Source organism: Grus americana, chromosome 9 (assembly GCF_028858705.1).
Source record: "Grus americana isolate bGruAme1 chromosome 9, bGruAme1.mat, whole genome shotgun sequence".
Taxonomy (NCBI): Eukaryota; Metazoa; Chordata; class Aves; order Gruiformes; family Gruidae; genus Grus; species Grus americana.
Genome location: NC_072860.1, coordinates 6216406 through 6239780, shown reverse-complemented (window position 1 = coordinate 6239780; position 23375 = coordinate 6216406). Strand labels below are relative to the sequence as shown.

At 35.7% G+C, this 23375-nt stretch overlaps 1 protein-coding gene across 6 annotated transcripts in view; it reads left to right on the top strand.

Moving 5' to 3' along the window:
• The window catches only part of PIK3CB (phosphatidylinositol-4,5-bisphosphate 3-kinase catalytic subunit beta), a 111188-nt gene that overhangs the window by 66371 nt on the left and 21442 nt on the right, over nt 1-23375 (top strand). For all 6 annotated transcript variants that reach the window (XM_054835216.1, XM_054835218.1, XM_054835215.1 and 3 more), the window contains 11 exons: nt 901-1086; nt 3924-4149; nt 5733-5956; nt 8664-8846; nt 9106-9276; nt 10173-10250; nt 14464-14715; nt 15276-15372; nt 16268-16398; nt 19884-19937; nt 21949-22137. In XM_054835216.1, the coding sequence (XP_054691191.1) occupies nt 934-1086; nt 3924-4149; nt 5733-5956; nt 8664-8846; nt 9106-9276; nt 10173-10250; nt 14464-14715; nt 15276-15372; nt 16268-16398; nt 19884-19937; nt 21949-22137 (1758 nt within the window). In that variant the 5' untranslated portion in view covers nt 901-933. The remainder of the gene's footprint in view (nt 1-900; nt 1087-3923; nt 4150-5732; nt 5957-8663; nt 8847-9105; nt 9277-10172; nt 10251-14463; nt 14716-15275; nt 15373-16267; nt 16399-19883; nt 19938-21948; nt 22138-23375) is intronic.

The following is a 23375-nucleotide window of genomic DNA, read 5'->3' as shown; positions in this document are numbered from 1 at the left end:
AGAGTTGCACATTCTGGCTTATTTTTTACAAATGGTGATGTTCCACATCTCGTGATGTCCAGCAAGAATTAGAAAGGTGTAGGGGTAACTTGTCTTTATTATAAAAGTGCTTTACAATAGTGTTTTACAACACTTCCCATCCCTTTGTCTGTTGAAGAGCATTGTCTGGATGAAGAGGAAGGTAAATATTTCAGTGAATAGCGATTGAAAGGAAAACACCTCTTTAGTGAGTGGTAATCAAAAGATAAGAATTGGAAGGTCAGAAAAGCTAGTGGTAGCATTAAGAGTAAATAAAATGTCTTGTAGATTACACAGAGGGATGTAGTTTAGACAGTGGGTTGAATTCATAGGAGATGATCTTTAAGGGTGAGAGTAAGTTGAGATAAATGTCTTTAGAGGAAAATGTCACTTTCTAATAGCATTGAAGATGATTTTCCTGCTATTAATATGGACTGTCAAGTTGAGTGTGTCACTCTGGCTGCATTTGTGGACAGCTAACAGGAAATTTCCAAAAACAAAATTATGAAATCGATCATGTGTTTTCATATTAAATATTGCCATGCTTCATCCAAGAAGTTTGCTTTGATTGTATTTTATGTTTTAGAGAGAATCTAAAATGGATTTCTAACCTCTAATTAGTTAGGTTTTTTCTCTTATTACTTTATGATATAAACATCTCAACAATAATGCTTTACCAGGCAAGTGCTTTTATTATACTAAATAGAATTAATGAGTATAAAACTATGCTTATGTGTTTGCAATACTGGCATTTGAGATCCCAGACTTGGAAACCGAGCTGTACAAGCAGGCTTATGTAAACTTTCCAAAGGCTTTAAAATGTGTGTCTAATTATAGAAGGTTAAGTATACTGAATCTTAATAATTTTTTTTTCCCCCTAAGGCCATGTGGTTATGATATTATTGAGATTCCATAATGCCTCCTGCCGTGACAGACAGCCTTGACATCTGGGCAGTGGATTCACAGATTGGTGCTGATGGCTCAATATCTGTGGACTTCCTGTTGCCCACTGGAATCTACATCAACCTGGATGTCCCTCGAGATGCCACCATATCTCATATTAAACAGGTAATAGCAAATGGTCAATTAACTTAAAAGTTAGCTTGTATTTGGAATGAGTGCTGTTTCTAATTTTTATATGCCTTTTGGCAAATCAAATAATGAATTTGAGTAGGCATAAAAAACAATGTATTGAAGGCGCATACATAGCAGATTGATTAATAAAGATGTATATGTGTGTGAGGGTTTGGAATGTTTTTGGACAGAGGGCAAGGTTTGGAGAAATTATTTCTTGCTGATGGTTACACTTCAGCAGAGATTATTCTAGTAGGTCTATATTAGTACTGTGTTGCTACATCTGAACCTTTTTTAACACAATGGTAATACATTGTACATTGATTTAACATTTCTCTGATTAGTGTGTGAACAGGAGATGCTGTGTCTAATTTGATTTTTAATATAGAAGTCACACATTGTGTTCCTGCTTCTTTTGATTGACAGCAAAGATAGATGCTTTAAAAACTATGTATGTCACTTAAAGGTTGTGTACAGGGGCTTCGTTAGGGCGTCACTTAAAAAGTGAGGGAATACTCAAAGGAAAGGGAGTATGTAAGGAAATAACCGCAGATATTAAAGAACAGTCTACTAACCTTTCATCAGATATTGGCCATGTGAGGGCATGTAGTCAAGTTACTGTGGAATTAGATAGTGGATGAATTGCAACACGAAGTAATCTGCTCCTTAAGCATAATAAAGTTCTAAAAGAGAATAAAGAAGTGTGATTTCTCATTCTATTGCATTGCCTAGTAAATAAGTACACTGTTTTTCATTCCTATTAGGTCTGACAGTATTCACTTGTTTAGAGAAATTATTTTCTTTGCATCAGTAGTAGCTTCATATTATTTATTGTACTCTTAATATGAAACCTTCTAGGCACTGAAGCATTTTTTTTATGGAGTGGACCACTTAGTATTTCAGAAGAAATGAGAGTGCCTCTATAAATTGAAGTGAAGTTTTGGGCTACACTCAAATACTTGAAGTAGTTCTGACTGGAAAAATATAATTGTTGTTTCAGTAAAAGGGTAAACTGGGCAACTACAGGTTGCTTGGTGGGTAAGATAATGGAATAGCTGATAGTGATTTCAACTGATAAGGAATTTTAAAAAGTCAAGTGTAGGTGACAACAATATGGGTCTTGAACTAAATCGTCTGGTTTTCTTGATGGTTGTGACGCATTGAAACTTAAATATCAACAGTACCTGTTTGTAGCATCTTAGCTGTTTTTCAAAGAGAAGGAATGTTGATGATAACTGCAGAGGTCTTTCGTGGAAATCACTGTATTTGTAAACAAAACAATAATGACGACTGACATACTGGGTTAGTAGCTTTGCTCCCCCCACATTGCTGTGACAAGGCCTGATTTGTGGACCCTTGGATGTATAAATAGAGGACTTGAGAGCAAATACGACAAGTTTATCTTGTACGTGAAACTGTTAAGATTAAAATAAGAGAAAAGAAGAAAAATAGCCAGTAATTTGAGGGCTGAAGAATTTTTCATTTCTGTAGGCTTTCTAGTTCTAGCAGGCCAGTACTTTGGATGTTTTCAGTGGAAGTCAGTTTCAGAGACTTCGTGGCTTTTTAAATGTTACAGTCATTAAAGGATATAGTAAGTACCAGTAGCTGCAAATTGAAGTTAGATAACTCAGAAGGGGGGAAAAAAATATAAAAAGGTACAGCTTTTTAATCAATATAGTAGCTGTTGGATAATAACACAGAGGCAATAATAGATTAGTCTTTTGATACCCTTGAAGTTGGAATTTTTGCGCTACACCAAAGGTAGTTGCTGGATTCAGCTTTCACTCAGCTAGGCAAAATGTACTGAAATACGTTTCTGGAAGACAGAATTCCTTGTACAAATCTATGAAATACATGCAGGTATGTTCAGTTCAGCAAAAAGGAGTTCAGTTCAGCTTCAGTTGTTTGAGAAGAGGTTTTTGCCATTGCATTATTGATCCTGCAGTTCCTGTTTCAAAGTAAGTTTCAGAAACAAATCCATAAAATGTAAACTTTAAAAATTAGGACAAAAATAATCTCACAAATAAAGATTTGAATACTATTTAGGTCAGGAGAGATCTTTTTACTTCCAATTTTGATTTCTGCTAAGGATTTGATATATTTTATGTATTTGATACATTGGTGTTAGTTAAGGTGTAATCCGTTACTTAAGTATTCAGCTCAGTAAAGCATTATTTAGTGTTCTGTGGGTGACTTACATGTCTTAGAGACCTGCCAGTAATTTTCAAATAAATTTACTTTAAGGTTCTCCAGACTACAGGGATTTTTTATTGTTACTCAGGAATTGTTCCATAGTGGGGACTTGTTGCCTACGTATTTCAATAATTACTGGAAAAAGAAAGTATAGATGTGTCTTGAGGGAGAAGGATTTTGGTAGGAAGCTATAGGAATGGATGGAGAGTGACAGTTTGCTGGTCGGTGCCAAGAACATCTGCCTCCAAAATCATCAAGTGCTTTGTTACTGTAGTGACAGCCGTGGCCCTGCAGCTTTACTGCAAATAGGACCATAGTGGGTCAATCCCAGGATAAGCATCAGGATGAGGGTTAGCGCTGCTCTTCTCTCATCTCCTCATAGTACTTGTCCCTATGTGTTTTTTACCCCTGGGATATTTATGCACACAAGTTGCTTCTTAAAAATAACCTCAAAATAGAGACTACAAAGATGACAAAGTAAATGTATGATAAATAGGGAAAAAAATGAACCAAGTTAGCAAACATGTTACTCTTACGTTCTTTTGGGAACATAAATGGAAATTAATGTTACCTTCAGTGCCATGAGATATGTCCCTGCTTTCTTGTTTTGCTTCATCTATTTATTTGTTTCTTTGCAGCTGTTATGGAAGCAGGCACATGCTTATCCACTCTTTCATCTCCTCATGGAGATTGACTCTTACATGTTCTCATGCGTGAATCAGACTGCCGTACATGAAGAATTAGAGGATGAAACACGGAGACTTTGTGATGTTAGACCCTTTCTTCCTGTCCTTAAACTAGTGACAAGGAATTGTGATCCAGGAGAAAAGTTGGATTCCAAAATAGGTGTCCTTATAGGCAAAGGTAATTACATTTAGTTTTTTTGAAAAATGAGGGTAAACTTTGTTTTGTATGAGGATCTCAACTGGGCAGGTAACAGTGGAAAAATTTAAACAAAAATATTAAAAAGTATTTCCCTGATGGAATTTCCCTTTCTCAAACTAATACTGATGTAGTTTAAAAGAATTTATATACTCAAGATGAAACATTTGAAAGTTGTTGAAAGCTACTTTCTGTATTGTATTACAACATCAGTCAAGAGCAAATTTTATCTTGCTGGATGAGGGAAAAATCTATAATATTTTTCTTGCTGGAGGAAAGCATAATCCCTTAGAAGTGTTGTTCTAAATAGCCTAACAGCAAACTGGATACACAGAAGGAACTAGAAATGATGATGGTTTTGTTATACGTGGTTTCTGAGTTGGTTAACAATATGATTCTTGTTTTTGCTCTCAATTGTGGCACTGATTTTCAGCAAACAATGAACAGCTATTTTTAAAGGTTTCACAGTAACTTGTTCTTGATGTTATTTCAGAATTTTCAGCTATTAAATCTACTCTGCTTGGTTATATAATCAAGATTGACAGGGTTGTGTGAGGTCATACCTCTTGTTTTAAAACAATGAACCATTGTTAGCTCTTTTATAAAGAGTGCAGGTTTTGTTTAGATTTCAGCAGTACACTGTCTGCCTATTTGTTAAAACTGACAATGGAAACAGTTAGCCAGTTTAACCATTCAGACATATTCTGACATATTCTGGGAGATTCACATTCTTTGATTGAGTTTTTTGCTTATTATAGCTGTGCAAGAGCCTTCCTTACACAGCCCCCATTCTGTACCTCAGCAGTGCAAAAAATGTATTCCTGTCTAAGCTTCTAAACTTAGTGTTTTGTTCTCAAAAGGTGTTCAGTGCTTCGTGAAATTTGGACATTGTCATTCAAAGTTCAGGAGAAAAGAAAGAAACACTTGCAGGCCCTATACTTCCTGAAGTACCGAAGAATCACAGCTGTGTGGACTCTCCACTGTGTGTTCTTTCTTTACATATTTTGTAAAAGGAACTTCACTGGTCTTGGATTGGTTGAAATTTCAGTCCTGTCATTTTCACTTGAGGAGACAATTTTAATCACAAGGAAAATTCAAGAATAAATGTATCTATGGTCCTACTATCTTTCTTTTTTGACTTTTAAAGAAAATAAAAAAGATTATGCCATCTTTCTGTGGGATTAAAAACAAACAATTTGCAAACACTGCTTTCTTTGCTTTTGCTCTTGTGAGGAGAGACTTAAAGCCTGCCAAACTATCTTTAATTTGGGGTGAGGTTGGCTTTTCCATTTAATAGTGCGCAAGAGAGGCCTTGATTCTTGCTGTTTAAACTAAACTCTCATGCCAGATTGCGTGGGAATTGTGCAAGTAAGTTTGGAAGTCCACTGATGAACAGGGCAGTAGAACCCAACTCACTTTTGAGCACCCATTTTTTTTATGGGATGTTTGAAGAAAACCACTTATGTAACCTTAACTTAAAGATAGTAAAGGTTTGAGTGGGATGGTAAATAGATGGGCAGTATTTGTACAGGTATGTATCCTTTTGCTTGCTTGAATTCTTTCAGGTCTCCATGAGTTCGACGCCTTACAAGATCCTGAAGTGAATGACTTCCGAGCTAAAATGCGGAGAATCAGCGAGGAAAAGATTCAGTCACTTGTGGGACTCTCCTGGATGGAATGGTTAAAGCACACTTACCCACCAGAACAGGAAGCCGTTATCCCAGAGAGCTTCCAAGATAAGCTCTACAGTGGAAATCTTGTAGTGGCTGTTCATTTTGATAACTGCCAGGTAGGAATGGTTGTTCATCACATTTCATGTACTGTTCTTGATCCTGATCTGAATTAGCATGTGATTGATCAAGGATGTAAATGAAATAGAATAATAACATTCTGGTGTTAGTTTTAAAATATAAATTTTTTCACCAGGGTCCTTGATTCTTGAACGAAAGTGAGAATGCGAACCTACAGTTGTGAACTGAGCTTCTAAAGTCAAATTAGAGTTCTACTTCTAAAGTAAAAATGTACAACTTGTATATTCTATATTATTTCTTGTTCGTTTAAATATAAAACATAATTCAAAGTTGTCAGGACTTTTTTGGCCAACTGTTACTGTGTTGCTTCACTAGCGTTCAATTTTAGGCTCAGGGGATGCTGGTGAATTGGGAGGCACCATATTCAACACACTTCTCTTTGTGTGTAATTCATTGTTGAACATCTGTGGGGTTGATCTGCTAATAAGGTTGAGCAATACGTATTTAAAAAAGAGGAAGTAGCATTCCCTATGCTAGACATGCATATAGGCAAATAAAACACTGAGACTTAGAGTTACCTTTTTGTTTCAGCCAACAAATCCATAGCATACTTAAAACCCTCTTTAGTTTCCACTTAAATGATTTAGCTTCATTTTTTTAATGTTGAAGTTGCTATGATTCTACTTAAGTCCAGAATTCCCAGTATTCATTTTTGCACTATGTTCTTTTGGATAACAGTGAGGGATCAGTGTTGGAAACCTTAAAATCTCACAGGTTTGTAAATATATCAGGCTATATTTGGTGTCCATCTTGACTCAGGTGCTACATACTGATTTTGTAATGACTCAGGTGCTACATACTGATTTTCTAATGACTCAGGTTATTTTATTTACAAAACTATATTATTTCTGATACTATCTTTTTTAACTTAAAAAATAAAAAATCCAAGCAGGTAAAATCATACCTGGCTCTGGAAACATTAAATGCAGAGATGAATACTAAGTTGTGTCACCGGTAACACTAGTTGATGTTGGATGCATAGGTGTTTTTATGACAAAACCTTTTTCCAGTCCTCTTTGGCTTAGTGGAAGACTTGTAGATTTCCAGGAGTGAGAATATCTGTGTGTTTGTCAGCTTTTAATTAAGATATTGTATGTATATGCATATGATAACAGTACAAAAGCAGTGCAAAAGTTCACGTTGCTGCAGAATGTATTTGCCTGCCACTGTAATAGCTTAGGCTGCTGACATTTCAAATGTTTTGAATGTTTCTGCTGCCAGTTCTGACCTTCAAAGCGATTAACAGCTCCAATCCGAGCCGCTTTTTAGAGCGGTAAACTCTGTTTCAGCCTTTACTCCTTGCACTGAGTACCGGAATCATTTCAGGAGAAGTAAATAGGAAGATATGGGGACTGTTGTGTTCTTTCAGTAGGAACACCGCAAGATTGAGAGAAAGGAATATTGAATTACTTTTTGTCTAGAATGCGTGGGCGAGCTGTAAAAGCTACCTAACTGTCTCTGGAGTAGAAGGAAGAAACCGATCCCCATTTCTGTGTCATACATGTGAAGACCTACAATTTGGAAGTAAGGCAGCTGTCATAGAGCACCAGCTTCCTGGGGAAAAAAAGTGTCATTCCCTGTCTACCCACTACCAGTTATGTTAGGAGAAGAAAGCCTTCACAGTTTGGCAGCTTTCTGAAAGGGGGAAGCTGTTGGGAACCATGCAGAAACTGAGAAAATAGAGAATTAATTTTGCCTGACTTTAGAGTTAGATTTTTCAACTAGGGCAGCTTTGTTTCTTACCAGTAAACTTCTTTTGACTTGTGCTTTTTTTTTTTTTTATATATAGAAGGTAAGCCAGACAGCACTTCACATTTGTACATATCTCCTTTTAGAATGCTTACATCTTCAGGAGTGTGTGTGTCTGTAAATAAAAATAAAAAAACCCAGAACTTGCTGAATCAACCTTTGCAAATAAACATGTGCGGAGCATAATGTGGTCTATTAAGGGAGATGAAAGATTTCACAGAAGACCTTTTACATTAGGAACTTTAATTTAAACCTTTTTTTTTTTAAATTTAAAAAAGAAAGTAACTTCTTTTACCTTTTTAAAACACATCAAAATTAGAGATACTTTGGAAATACGTAGATAGCCTCTAAAGGTTTGATTTAAAAATTTCTTTGAATGCAGAGTCTTTCATGTTGTATTCATAATGCTACAGTTATTGGCTGCTATCCCTCTTTTCTGCACTCTTCCAAATAAGGTGGTGTTTTTGTACATAAAGCAGCAGAAACTGTTATACTTGAAGCTTTCTTTTTCTTCTGAGTACAGTGATATCTAGAAAGAGTATAACTTACTAATAGCCAGAAAGAAGAAAAATTAACGTATCTAGTACTGTTAAATACCTTGAAATGTATTCATGGTCTGTTGTCTCCCTCATTCACATTCTAAAATACAAGCTTCCAGATCGATATTCTGATCTAGAAGTCTTTAAATCACTGCCGAATCAATTAGATAAAGTTCTGTGTTGTTAAAAGTACTTCTTTGGGAATTCATCATTTTGCAGCTTCTAGGGTGACTATTGCTCTGATTGCCCTGAAGATGTAGACGTTAACTGTCTTAAAATAGACTGTTTCTGTCAGTTAAGTATTTCTACTGATTATATTGTGTATGCTGCCATTTAAGCCTTCTACATCTGACTGTGACTAGTTTGACGTTCAGTATTCCTGTTTGTGTTTTGTTAGGATGTTTTTAGTTTTCAAGTGTCGCCTAACATGAATCCCATCAAGCTGAATGAGCTGGCAATCCGAAAACGTTTGACTATCCATGGAAGAGAAGACGAGGAAGTTGATCCTGCTGACTATGTGCTGCAAGTTAGCGGAAGGCTAGAATATGTTTTTGGTGATCACCCATTAATTCAGTTTCAGGTACATAAAGTTCTTTGGAACTTACCATAACAGTTCTCTGGTGCCTTGGCCAAAATTTGACCTTGCTTCTTGTGCCATTGGATGGTCAGCTATGCTGAACAGTAATACACTTCCTCCTCATGTCTGCAGCCCTCAAATTGTAAAATACGCTTGCACCATTTCCTTTGTATCTCTGTAATGTATTACTCATTTCTTTGTTTTGAAAGTTGCTGTAGAATAGTCTGTTAGCTGATAACAACTGTTTTCCATGGGCTTTTAGTACATACGCAACTGTGTGATGAACAGGACTCTTCCTCAGCTGACTTTAGTTGAGTGTTGCACCATAAAGAAAATGTGTGAGCAGGAGATGATTGCCATAGAAGCTGCCATAAACCGAAAATCATCCAACCTTCCTCTTCCTCTGCCGCCAAAAAAAACAAGAACAACAACTGTAAGTTGATATGGAGAATATCTTAATACCTAAAAGGAACAGTGACTTGTGGAATATAAGTCACAATGCTTGGGATTTTGCTACTACTGCTGTTTTCCAGTGGAGGTCACCTGGGTCTACTTGGAGCCTCCTGGTGCTTACAAGGTTTACATCAGCAATAGCAGAGCTTGAGGCTTTTTGGAAACTTCTTACTTTCCCTCGCCTCATCCATCCTCCTTCTCCCCCCACTGTCTCCTTTCCATTGCTGTTGATTGTACTTTTAATCACAACTCAGAAGAGCAGGTAATAATCTGTTGCCAGCAACTGGTAGAAGGCATTGCAGAGAACCTGCAGCTTCAACACAATGTGTAGGCTCCACTAGCTTGGGTAGTAGTGGTCTGTGTTCTCTTGTATTAGCCCAGATATCTTGCATGGTGTTGCCACTTCAAATGATGGCAACTTCTGCCATAATGTACAGCTAACTTTTCTTTTAATATGGTGCTTCCTTCATTGCTAAACTTACGGCCGTAGAGCACAGTTAGAATTTGTGTACTGTCATTCTAAGAAATGTGGACAGACTTTACTCTATTACACTCTGTGTATATTCAGAACGAGGAATAAATTTGAAGGGTTATTCTGAGTTGTCAACAAGTAGTACTCAATGTATTTTCTCACCCCCACCCCCCTGTTTCAGCTAAGTGTTTTTTCTAACTTTTTTGCCCTCTTTAGGGTATCTTGTATGCTCTTGTGGTTAAGATAACCGATTTATTTTGTAAGATTTCAAATTAATATTTTTAAAAATGCATCTTTTTTTAGTTTGTATTTATGATTTTTGCTAAAAATACTTAGCTTATAAAATAGGTCTCAATATGTTCCATTGATTAAGAATGAACTTGTATCTTTGTTTCTCTTCTCAGAGTGTATGGGATATTTCCAACCCTTTCAAGATTATTCTGTTAAAGGGTAATAAACTAAATACAGAAGAAAATGCCAAAGTAAGTAACTATACCTAGTATCAGAAGACGTTCTGTTCATCATTTCAATGATTTTTAATGTTCAGTGAACTCAATCATACAGATTTCAATTCAGCAAAAGTGTAAGCATTTTTATTAATATTGGTTAAAATCTTGCTTTATTGCTGAAGTATTGCTTTATTGTCTGAAGTTGGATATGTAGATTAGAGCATTACCAATAATTGTGGACAGTATGACACTAATGTTCACATGGTACTTGATTTTTTTAAGATGGTATCTGTAAAGTACTGATACTGGTCTGAAATAAGCTTATTCAAACTCATCCGTCATAAACATCTGACAAACAGAAGTAGATCAAATATTAAACGTTTTTCAACAGAACATAAGGTATTTTTGTAGTCCAGAATATATTCTATGTGTGTCTAAGCATGAACTGCATGCTTCTATACAATCTGTCTTTTATTTTCTAAACATGCTGAACAGAAAAAAAAAGCTGTAGTATCACTTCCTGTAAAAATGTACACGACTGTGCTACTGACTGTTGTACAGACCACAGGTTGTTAACACATGGGAATTTATTGCACAGCTACTTTAAGACCTAACAAGACACCTGCCTGTGAGGTAGAACAACATTACTTTCCTTTATTTTGTTTAGCAATCAATAAATTGCATAGACAGTCATGTAGATTAGGAAGAAATTTAATTAGCCATTGAAGTTTGCTGTTCTGATGCTTTATTCAGGATACTCAGTGCATTTTTTTCTTTCAAAACTGTTGTTACAACTTCCTTGTATATTGGCAATACTACATTTTACTACACAGCTAAATGAGCCATAGTTACGATTTTACTACTGTGACTGTGGAAATGGATGTCTGCAAAAATTGATGGTTCCCTTTTCTTTGTCTAAACCATTATTTAGCTTGTTGTAATACCTTCTTGATTCTACATTCTGTAGACTCTTAAAGTTTTGAAAAGAAAAGGGCAGGGGAAAAGAGAAAGTGGATTCCAGAAACAACATAGCTATCAAGTTTGGGTGGCGGGTTTTTTTGGTACTCACAAAAAGTGAGTTTTGTTTAATTTTAGCATGCTTTTAGAGGAAAAAGAAAATACATTGATTGTAAGCTTGAGGAGAAACAGGAAGAATTGACAGTTCTTTGATATTGGTGCCTGTGGACGCTATCTAAATATTATTTAGTATTTTGAATGCTTTTTAGTCTCAAAAACTTTTGAAGTCCTGTAGTTACCCAAGAACAAGGACACATGCAGTAACCTTGCAAGCTTGTGCATGTTTCTCTGCATTGTCTGTCTACACTGTTACGGAATTGTCACTATTGAGAACATAGTTGTTTCCTAGTCCTGATTCTGAGGCTGTTTAATTCACTGCCATTGTTCTTTTCATTTCATTGTGCTTTGGCTCAAGCCAATATTCATCCATTTCTGCTGAAACCACCAACAGGGTTCATAAATGCAGTGTTTGTAGTGGGAACAAAACGTGTCAGATGGATAGCACTCTGCTAATGTGAGCTGGATTGAGTATTTTCACCTAGAGCACAAGTGACTTCATTCAGGTGCCTAACACCCAATTTTCCAAATATATGACATTTGAAATTGCTTTTCTTTTCACCTTGCTCTTTGGCTGCACCGTCGATACATACAGTTTCGTTAGTAAAAGGGTAGTATCAGAATGAAAAGAATAAGATTAGGATCCAATCGCTTACATTAACAGGATTGGAAATCATAGAATTAGTACTAGCCAAAAGGCAAGCAAAATAGCAATGTGTTCCAACAATGCAGTGCTTTGTTACTATCAAATTTTACTTGATCACTTATGCTTTTTATATTAATAAAGTAAAAGAAAAGTCAGGGAAGTGTGGTGGCTTATTAAATTATAATATCACATAATAGCAAGTCAAAGAATAATATATGAAATTGTGCAAATTTGAATTAAAACCTCTGGCTTAAAAAAACCCACAACAAACGAACAAAAAAAGGCAGATTTTAGAATATTTACTGTTGATGGTGTTAAAGCACAAACAGATAATACACTAGATGTAATCATATTTCCATAAGATACCTTTAAATCAGCAAAAGAACTTGATTAAAAATTCAGTTGAACATACAACGAATCTCCAAATGAATTAATAACGGACCTTCTGGGGAATTGTTTCAAGAAGGTTATGAACCAACTGGTTTTATTTAGTTCTCTGGCGTCAGCTGCAGTATTTTCTTTTTGAAGAATATAAGGCTGCAATCTTTAATTACAGAGAAATAGAAACAACCTTGTAAGTGTAATCAATGAGAATTTTCATTGTATACGTGTGTGTATACATATATTGTTACATGTAGGAATGTACACACACACATGTGTGGTCTGTATACCTTTAGATTTCCTGAAGTAACATTACTTTCATGTGATCTGTTTCATGGATGTTCATGTTGCTGTTCTTAACTCACTGTGGTTCACAGTGTTGTAGCTGCGCATGCCAAAAATAGGTAGTAGTGGGGTTTAGGAATATTGCTGGGACTCAAGTGAGTGTTTTCTAAATGGAACTTTTTCTTTCAGTAATTGATTTTAAGCTTGGAAATGAAATTGAGATTGTAGATATGTAAGTCAAGGGGTCAGTTTAATAAGGGATGTTCCTGTGGCACCTGTATCAAAGAGGAGAGTGACCCGTAACAGTGCGTTCTCCAAGACCTCATTCCTCTGCCAACACCAGTGCTGTGACAGCAGTCTCTTGATCAGTGGTAGCAGTTGTTTCAGAGAAGTCCAGAATGGTCAGAATGGGTGTTAACTTGCTGCTGCTAATGCCTTCTCCGGGGATTATTCTGGGCTGAAGACAGATTTGCTCTCTAGCGTGACTTCATTTAAAGTGTATTACAGTTTGCCAATGACTATTTGAGCTAGTTTACGAATGGAAAACTTTGTACTGAGCAGTAGTTGGTGTAGCCCAAAAAGATACATGGACTGCTTCGATGTTGATCGCACTGTTGTTTCTTCGAAGGAGGGAAAGACAGGCTCTCTCCCAGAACAGATCTTGTCTGTGTCAGTTGGGAATTCAAAGGTGAATTAATTTTTTTACCCAAAATCTGTACCAACTTTTAAACATCTCTGCCTTTCCCTTATGGTGCTCAGAAATACTTCGATAGCTTAAAGGGAATGATGGGAGGGTTGTTTGAGGAGCATAGGGAACCTGAAACATCAGTTCACGTTTTACTGATTTAACCATAACATTAAGAACTTCTTTTTGGTGCTGACCAAAAGGTTACACGTGTGGCTTTTTTACTCTGTTTGTTTTGGTTTTTGTTTTTGTTTAAACGCTGATATTTTGTTTAAACACTGAAAGAAGTTGATATATTTCTCTTAGTTGTTGTTTTAGGCAACAAACATAAAGACCTCCTTGTCATTCTTGTTGAAACTGTACAAGAGTATGGATACTTGGAAACATGTAGTTTTCCACGTACATATTTTATTAAACAGAAATGCAGAAATGAGCCACATCTTAGTATTGACCTGTGATGTGTTTGATTTCAGTATCAGTGATTCCAGCTTCTTTCTCATCTTGCCCTTCTCCTTTCCTCTTATTTTTATCATTCAAGCTAGCTGGTTTTGTTGTTTTCTGGGTGCTAAAGACAAAACAGAATTCCTGGGAATTACGGACATTGTTATTATTGCAGGTGATTTCTGATGCCAGGGTCAGCAGTGTTCCCTCTGTACATTTTTATAAAAATTCAGGTAAAAAATAATTTTTTTCTTAGACTGAAAAAACCCCAAATTTTTCTCAATTAGAAGCACGAATTGGTTCTACCTGGAGATTTGAATTTGTGTTCAGGAAATTAGTCTTAGCTTTTTCATTCTGCTTAGTTGTTTTTCCTACAATTTCCTTCCGTGTTAGGTATGTTAAGTTAGAAGTATTCGTATATTCATATATTGTATTTGTTACTACAAATGAGTTATTATTTGTCATATGTGGTAATAGAAGTAATTCAGTACTGAAAAAATTGGTAGCGAACATTATTTAAACCAATATATTTTGATTTAAACAGGAACTTGAATAGCAAAGTAAAAATAATTTGTTCTCAAGAATGGCTTGGTTCATTTTAAAACCTCAAAATTGGTATTTCTTTTAAGATAGAAATATTGATGAAATGCCTATATTTATGTTCTGTATAATATTCTATGCAGAATTCTGTAGGTTCTGTGGCAAGCATAAAATTTCTCATTTCTTTATTGCAGGTTCATGTTAGGGCTGGTCTTTTCCATGGTACAGAGCTCCTTTGTAAAACTATCGTAAGCACAGAAATATCTGGGAGAAGTGACCACGTTTGGAATGAAGTCCTAGAGTTTGAAATAAATGTCTGTGATCTACCAAGAATGGCGAGGCTTTGCTTTGCAGTTTATGCTGTGATGGATAAGATGAAAACTAAAAAGTCAACCAAGGCAATGAATCCTTCCAAATACCAAACCATTAGGAAAGCAGGAAAAGTGGTAATTAATTTGTTTTTCTTGAGTGCATCTCTGAATTATATTGAAATGGATATTCAGAAATCTTTCGTGGTCCTCACTTTCCTCAGTTTAGTGTTCAAGAATGCAAAATGGAAAAAATAAAAATTAAAAAAAAGCATAGGTATTAAGAATTATACATTTTGGTACAAAAAAACTTTTCATACTTCTCAGACACTGAAAAAGGCATGAAAATTTCAGTTGTAAGCCAGTTTGCAAATGGCTGTTTAATGAATTGTATTTTAAAAGGTCGGTTTTGTTCTGAATTCTAGATGAATTTTGATTCGGAAAAGATGAAAACATTAGCATCTAGGCTTACCTTCAGGGAAATGTGTATTTTTACACTGGCAGAGTGACACCCTTAAAATGAAGTCTTATTGTCCTCAGTGGTACTGGAGTACGTTCTGAAAACTATGCGCTTAACTGCTTTTCTGAAAGATACCTCCATTTAAAAACCTCTCAATTTTACTTCTGTTGTAGTGCTCGCTGCATAGTCATGTTCACTGGCATCTTAGTTTCCATGTACAAATTCTTTCCTTTAACAGCATTATCCTGTAGCCTGGGTAAATACCATGGTATTTGATTATAAAGGACAGTTGAAGAATGGAGAACTGGTACTGCACAGCTGGTCATCATTTCCTGGTAAAGCTTAACTTAACTTTTAAGATTTGGACTTTAAATACTTAAAAGACTAAAGAGTAGTAGTATCAAATAGTAGAATATTTACTGTATACATGTCCAGTTCTCCTGTCAGAATCTCTTTACTACTTGTATTTTTTACATGGATAAATATATAATGTCTTAATCTCTTTCCTGAAAGTGGTGTGTATCAGGAAGGAGGAAGGGCAAGAGTCTGCTTGGAAACAGTATTCAAAAGTTTTATCTGTTATGGAAGGAACATCACATAAAAATAGATGCATGCTTATGTCTAGTGTTACTTGGGTTTAAGATGCAGTTTAGGTTTCATTTGGTTCCCTGTCCTAAACTAAATAGATAAGCTATATTGTATGTGATGGTAATTGTGTCCTCAAAAAACGTGAATTAAAATGTTTTTTTAAGTCTTCCTTCCCTGACATTCAGATTGATTAGTAAGCGTGTCTGAAATCTCCATGTCACTCTTCGTTCCATCCTGAGAACCCCTGTATCAGCTTGGCTGTAGTGCTGGAAGAAACCTGGCTTAAAACTCTCTTCTTTTTTCGTACTGTTTGATATAGAGGCAGTGTGTATACTGGTTTACAGAGGCTGCAGATCTTACTGGGATTTGGTTCAGTGTAGGGATATCTCAGCTTCCCTTGTCTGTTACATTTATTTTGGAAAGAGAAAATCAGTTTATCGTTGGGTGTTAATCCAACATTTGTGAATGTAGGAGGTATGGGTAGTTAAACTGGAAATGCAGTGCATTGTAGTAAAAGTAATATGCTGCAAAACACGCTTCTGTCCATTGTAGACAGTAAGCAATTTCATCTTTGCCTTTCAGATTTTTTAATTTCAATGCATGCCTGGCCTACAGTATTAATTGTTCTGTCTAATGTTTCAGATGAACTTGAAGAAATGTTGAATCCGATGGGAACTGTCCAGACTAACCCTTACACTGAAAATGCAACAGCTTTGCACATTAGATTTCAAGAATACTCAAAACAGCCTATTAATTACCCTCCCTTTGATAAGGTAAGGTATGACATAAAGAGCAGTCATGAATGCTTATGTGTAAATAGCTATTTCTTCTTTCCCTTCAACACTGCTTTTTCCACTCAATTCCCCACTTCCTGCCTCTTAGTTAACATGATGCAGATTTTTACGCTTGCGCTGCCTGAGAGTTCCAGTGCTGTGACTTCAGGGTCTTCAGATAGTATTTTGAAGACATATACTTTTAAAAATACTCTGTACATAGTCTCTTGAGGGTCAGAAGCATCATCAGTTTCCAATATCAATGATCTTATGAAAAGCTAAACTTATCTGCCATTCTGGAAACTTTCAAACTGTGCTTGCCTGTGATCTATAAAGATCTGTTATTTCTTTGTACAAATACATGGTACCCACTCTTTGGGACGCTTCTTTCCTCTATGAGCTAAAATCCTTTTAAGGATAAGTAGGCTCTTCATATTGTACGAAAAGGGATTTCTCAAGGTCTGCACTTGAATTAAACCCACTTAAGCTGCCCTGCAGTTTCCTACAGATAAAGATTAGAATGTCTGTCTAGAAAGGCAGTGTATATTTGGAATACAGGTGGTAATGTCTGTAGTGTGAGTGCTAGAGAGCAAGTTGTTCACAAACCAGCAAATAAAGTTAAGACCAGGAAACATGCAATAAGTGTTAAAACAGACAGCTAATGAGACATTGAAAAAACAAAAAGGTTTTAACTCATACATACATTGGTCTCCATTTTGGTTTTGGGAAAGTTAATAACCACTTAGAGAAAATTGTCCTTTTTTTAATTTTTAAAGTGGTTTTGCACCCTTGGGGGCATGAACAAAAAGACAAACCACCTAGCTTTATCGGCTTGATCAAAGAGGGGGTTTGGGTTTAAGGTTCATTAAAATTAAATCACATAACAAGGTAGAGGTGTTTTATTTTGATTTTGGGTGGGGTTTTTTTCCCCCTCCTTGCTGGTGCAGTACTCGTTCTTATATTAAAACAGCATTGGAAATGCCTTAAGAGCTAAACCAGTACTGATTAATTGCCTTCTTAATTATGGTTGACCAGTTTACTCTGCATACTGGACATATTTTAGTCAGTTTTCTTATTGGTTTATTTGTAATGCTTTTAAGTTTTTTGCTCATAACAGTATACATAATTAATTTCTAAAGAAAAAAAAGCTGCTTGTATGTGTGTACTATAGACATGTTATGTAAAAGTATGTTTCTTAAGGAATCACATATTTGTTCTAGCTCTATTCTTCCTTATTTGTACCTGCAGTACCAAGTTTTCAGTATGTTAAAATGCTGGGATGAATGCAGACAAAAGGTTTTACTAGGTTACCTGATGTATTGACATTAAGGTAGTGTCTGATGGTCTTCATCATCCCTTGTAACTTTTGTTTGCCTGCTGGCTTTTTTTTTATTTTGTGGCTTTGTCCTGTTCTTGAACTGTGCCTGAGAAATACTGCATATGAGAGAGAGGAAAATCCCAGAGCATCTTTATAAAGTGCTGGTAATGAAACATTCATTGAAAGCATTCAACTTTGAGGAAATGCTATAAAATGTGCTTGCTTTTTTTCTCTTTTTTTCTTTTTTCTCTCTCTTTTTTTTTTTTTTTTAAGCTGGTCTTATTTTTTCCAGTAACTTTTGCTATTTGCAATTCTGTAGAGTTAAGAAACTGTTTTGCAGTATCACTGGGAAAATCGGAGATCTAAACTTTTTGATAATTCATTCCATGTTTGTGGGTATACTGAAATTTCTTCCTCAGAAAACAGAGTAAGATACCCAATCTCTGAAAGATTCTCTTGGTGAAGGTCCTGTTGAATCAGGAGTAACATTGTGGCTGCTTGAATTCTGTCAGCTGAGAATCTGTTTTTCAAAATTGTCTAGATGAGACTTGCTTGGCGCGTGGCTGCTTCTAATTTTCCCAGTGTTGTTGCTTGTTTCTGCCAAGAAAATGGAGAATTGGATGCCAGATCTTTACTTTAAGAAACCTAATGTGCAAAAATAGATGAATCTTTTTGATCATAGCATCAATCCATTTGTGAACAGCTGTTTGGAGCTGAGTGAGCAAAAGTGCCTTGACAATTGATAAGAAAACTGTTGTCTTATGCGGGAGCCATGTGTTGGGCTGGTTAATGATCAGTTGAACAAAGCTGGGCTTGCAGAAACTTTCAAAGCTTATTTGCAAACAGAGTAACTCTAAAAAGCACAAAGAGGCAAGATCAAACATAGAATTAGGACATTGGGGGTTTGTTTATGCATGTTTTCATGCACAGTATGTAAACAAGCTTTGCAGCCAAGCAGCAGATGTAATACATCATATTAATAAGCATTTTGTACAGAGAATGAAATGAAACAAGTTAGTATACCTTTTTAAGGATTTTAGCTGCTGGCCATTTATGCTCCAATTATTGTAGTCTTTTGCTGTTTCTCACATTGCCTAAGTAAAGACAATACAAGTCTTGCTGAATCTGTGTCTGGGGCTGGTGTTATATTCCTGGGTGATGGAAGAGGCAGACCTCTGAGGGAAAGGAGATGGTATAGTTCCTTAGACTTCTTTCTTAATTGATATTTCATTTTATGAATTGTTCCTCAAAGCAGCAGTGTCTGACAACTGTAGATGTACCTACCTGACTAGTTCAGCTGGTCTCATTAGCTTAGGCAGTCACCATTCTAACACACCTCTGTTGGTTGTAGTAGTGTGCAGAATATAGTTTGAAGAACTGTATTTACATCTGTACTTAACTACCCATCATGATTTATTGCATGAACTTCAAAAACTAAGTAGACTGTTCAAAAGGAGAAAAAAAAAACCCAACCAAGAGTAACTCACATCTGAGCTGCTGGGAAAATGTTGCTTTACTGTTAACAAAGGTTGCTGTGTATCAACTGGTGCTGAGACTTTGTTGGTGGAATATTCACTTCATCATTAAACGAGTTCTTGTTGGAAGCTGGTTGTTCATAATGTTACACAAGGGGAGATCCCGGATTTAGAGAGTAACTGAAAACACTAATTGAGATCATATGGGTGATCTGAGAGGATGGTGAAAGGTGAAAGGACTAAGTATGTGGATTGATACTGAAGTAGAGGGCTAGAAATGTGGATCCATGGCTAACAGGTAACACGGAAGCAGTGCCCTCAAAAACAGCAGAAGTAGAGATGAGAAGGCAAAGGAGTTGAAGAATTGGTTTCCTCTACTGAAAAATAAGGAGCAAGTGCAAAAAGAAAGAGAAAACAGGATGGTATAGGGCAGACTTTAGCCCCGAAGTGGTGAAGAAGAAAATGGAGGTACTTGTGAGCACTCCTATTCCTGATCTCCATAGTTCTGCCCATTAGAAAAGGGACATAGCATGGAAGTCCATGTTATACCGCTGTATATACAAAATAATAGTGTTGTAATTATCTGAAAGATAGCAAAATTTCCTTATCTGCTTCATTTCTACAATATTTATTCTTTCAATGCAGTCAGATGTGGGTTTAAATCTAATGTATTTAAAAACATCTTTTTGCAGATACTTGAAAAGGCAGCTGAGATTGCAAGAAGCAGTGACAATGCTGCAATGGCGGTAAGCATCTGCTAAACACTGTTATTTTAAAAATAATTTTCGGGGTTTTTTTTAGTTTTTATCTTTACATCAATCTAGAAATAAATAAGTCAACTACTCAAACAACAGTTGTACTGACTGTTTTTCTTATGTAATACACTTTAATGAACTGCCTTAAAATTCAGGTGTGTATCCACTTTTTCCCATATTTTTTTGACTTCTTGGCTTTTTTTTGTCAAAAAGCAACAATTGTTTCACATGCTGTATGGATTTGGAACACAGCTAAGATTTACATTAGATCTAGATGTGGAAAACATTCTTAGGCTGCATAAAATACTGCTGGAAAATTGCTCAGTTTTATTAAGTATGATGATTTACCTGATTGTCAGATGTTTCCAGATAAGCTCTCAAAAATTATCATCGATCTATAAGAAGATATTTCTTAAATATGATGACTATATGCTCTTCTTGGAGGAATTGGATAGTTCCAACTTGAGGACAAATTTTTGAAAAGATAACCAAAATCTGAAGACATTTTCTTTGCAATCTTCTGTATTTTTTGTATATAATACAATTTAAGATGGTGAAAGCATGGTTGGATCGACAGTAATAACAACTGCATTTTATATAAGAATAAAGCAGTTAGATGAAAAATGTGTCAGTTACAATACCAAGTGTCTAAAGTGCTCAGGAAAAGTGAAAACTCACTGCTACTTTGGGTGCAAACAACTTAGTGTACAAATAATTGGCAATCTTGAATAGCAGCATGCCAACTTGACAAGATTGTGACTTTTAATTTGAAAGATTAACTTTTTTATATACAAGAGTCACCTTACTGCCAAGATTGTTTCCTTATTGCGATAGAGAAATGGAGTATGTACTTAGTTTTACTAAACAAGCATGCAATTCAAGTAGCTTTTTAAAGTCTATGCACTCCTAAAGTATTTATACTTAGGTGGTATTTTTACATAAAAATATTTACTTAAAACATTTCAGGACAATACAAGGCTCAGGCACTTATCATTTCTAGAAGGAGCTAAACTTAAGTTCTGTGTGCAGCAGATGTATTTTTTTGTAAGATGGGAAACCTGCACACAGTGTTATTTGGTGAGAGCTGTTTGTTTCTGCTATGAATCCTAATTGATTTTGCCTACCATTTCTTCTGAACTTTCCTTTGTTGTTTTTGGTTTTGGGGGTGGTTTTCCCATTAATTTAAAGACCTTTGAGGTACCTCTTAATTATGTAGAAACTTCTTCAGCTTCGTCAGGATAAAGTTGACTTTGGTATTTAAAGCTTGCCATATTGTTTTTCAAAGTATATATTGAAACTAATTTATTCCCTTCAACTACTACCTCCTTACCCAGAAGCAGCAGTTGCTTTTGCCTTCCATTAATTTATGGAGTGCTGTTGTTGCTGATATTACTGCTTTAATTTCTGCCCTTGCAGTTTGCATAAGGGCATGGCCGGGGACAGAAGGTATTAACTGAGCCAGTGTGAAGACTCATTTATACAAACTGATTTACAGAATCAGAACTAGTGTTAACGTTTTAGAGATATAAAATGGAGCAAAATGTCTGGAAAAGACAAGTCTGGATTAGAAGACACACAAAAAGTCTGTTTTGTATACTTAGCAAATGTATTTCCCTTTGGTTATTGTTGGAAAATATTCTTTGACTTTAAATTAAAAAAAAAAATTATATATAATTAAATTTGCTCACTTGAAAAACAAAAGGAGAAAGCATATGCATCCTAAAAGAAAGTTCTCCATGTTAGAGTTGGAGAATAGAAATATTGCCATCTAGTGTCATTAACTCTAAAGTTTAGTTACTTTTTCAGAAACTTCTGTATACTCAATTTTGAGTCTATTAGTTACAGTTCTTATAGCTTAAGAAAGCTGAAGGAAAGGCATAGTAGTCATTCCCCTGAGTTTCATGAGTTTTATCTGATGTTCTTTCTGATGTAAGATTTCTAGTATTTGAGCTAAAATATAAAAATCTTAATATATCAAAACATTATGTTTCTTGTTTTCTAGGGTCGAGGTGGTAAGAAGTTTTATGTTGTGCTAAAAGAAATAATGGAAAGAGATCCTTTATCTCAACTCTGTGAAAATGAAATGGATCTTATTTGGACTTTGCGATATGACTGTCGTGAAAATTTTCCACAATCATTGCCAAAACTGCTGCTCTCTTTAAAATGGAACAAACTTGAAGATGTTGCTCAGGTAAGGGAACAGACAATGATGTGGGGAAAATGCGGGACTTAAATCATGAGTAAATAGGGTTTCTTTCCCAAGCGTAGACATTTTGAAATGGTACTATAGTGTAAACCAAAGTTCATTGTAATACCCTACGTGGCCTGAACATGTAAGCAAGACCTTATTATCTAAAAAAAAAAAATCCAACCAGAACCGAAAATGGATTTCAGAGGTCATCTGAATGATGACAAAAGCACAATAATTATTTATACAGGCTAATTTTAAAATCTTACATTCAACTTTGATCTTAAATGCAAGGAATTTCACAGAATCACAGGCTTATTTAGGCTGGAAGGGGTCTCTTGACATCATCTAGTCCAACCTCTGTGCTCAAGCATGGTCAGCTAGTGCAGGACTGTCCAGCTGAGTTTTGAGTATCTCCACCAATGGAGACTCCACAATCTGGGCAACCTGTTCCAGCGTTTGACTCCCCTCACAGTAAGAACTTCTTTTATAAGGTTAATTAAAAAAAAAAACAAAAAAAGTTTTAAGTTTGTTAATCAAGATCTGAAATAAAGCTTCTTATTAAAATAGTTAAACTGCTCAAAGCCTATAAAAATCCACATCTTGAACTGGGTAATTAAACCTCATTGAGGCAGACAGATGATTTTTCAAAGAGATATGATACCCACTAGTGGTACAAAATACTTCATTCTCATCGTGTTGACTGACCCAATAGGGTCTCTTTAAAGTAATTAAAGTAATTAGGGACTTGAAGACTGGTGCTGTGATACAAGATTACATTTTCAGTAAAATTGTATCGCTTGTTTGCTGTATAGATGTGCAAGGTTATTTCACTATACTGTGAAGAAGTTGGTGTAGCTGCCTTTTTCTCTGTTTACCCAAATAGAATCCAACTGTTGTGATGCTTTTTGGGAATAGGTGGAACCTTGATATAGGAAAAATTATATGAGTTTATAGTGAGACCATTCCTGCTTGATAGACTGACTTAAAAGTAATAAACTAAAAAGATCCCTGGATTTGTATTGAAACTTTCTAGTCTGATTATGTACAGAGCAGGTTGGGCAAAACCACAACAGTCTGGCCAGCGTTAACAAGCGCAGTACTTGTTCGAAGGGGTCAACCCAGACGCTCTTTTGTTCATCTGCTTATCGTGGTGGAATTGCACATTTAAATGACACTCAACTTCTTGCAGACTATTACTCTGAGATAATGTCTTTCCACAAGTCTCATTTTTTTAAATT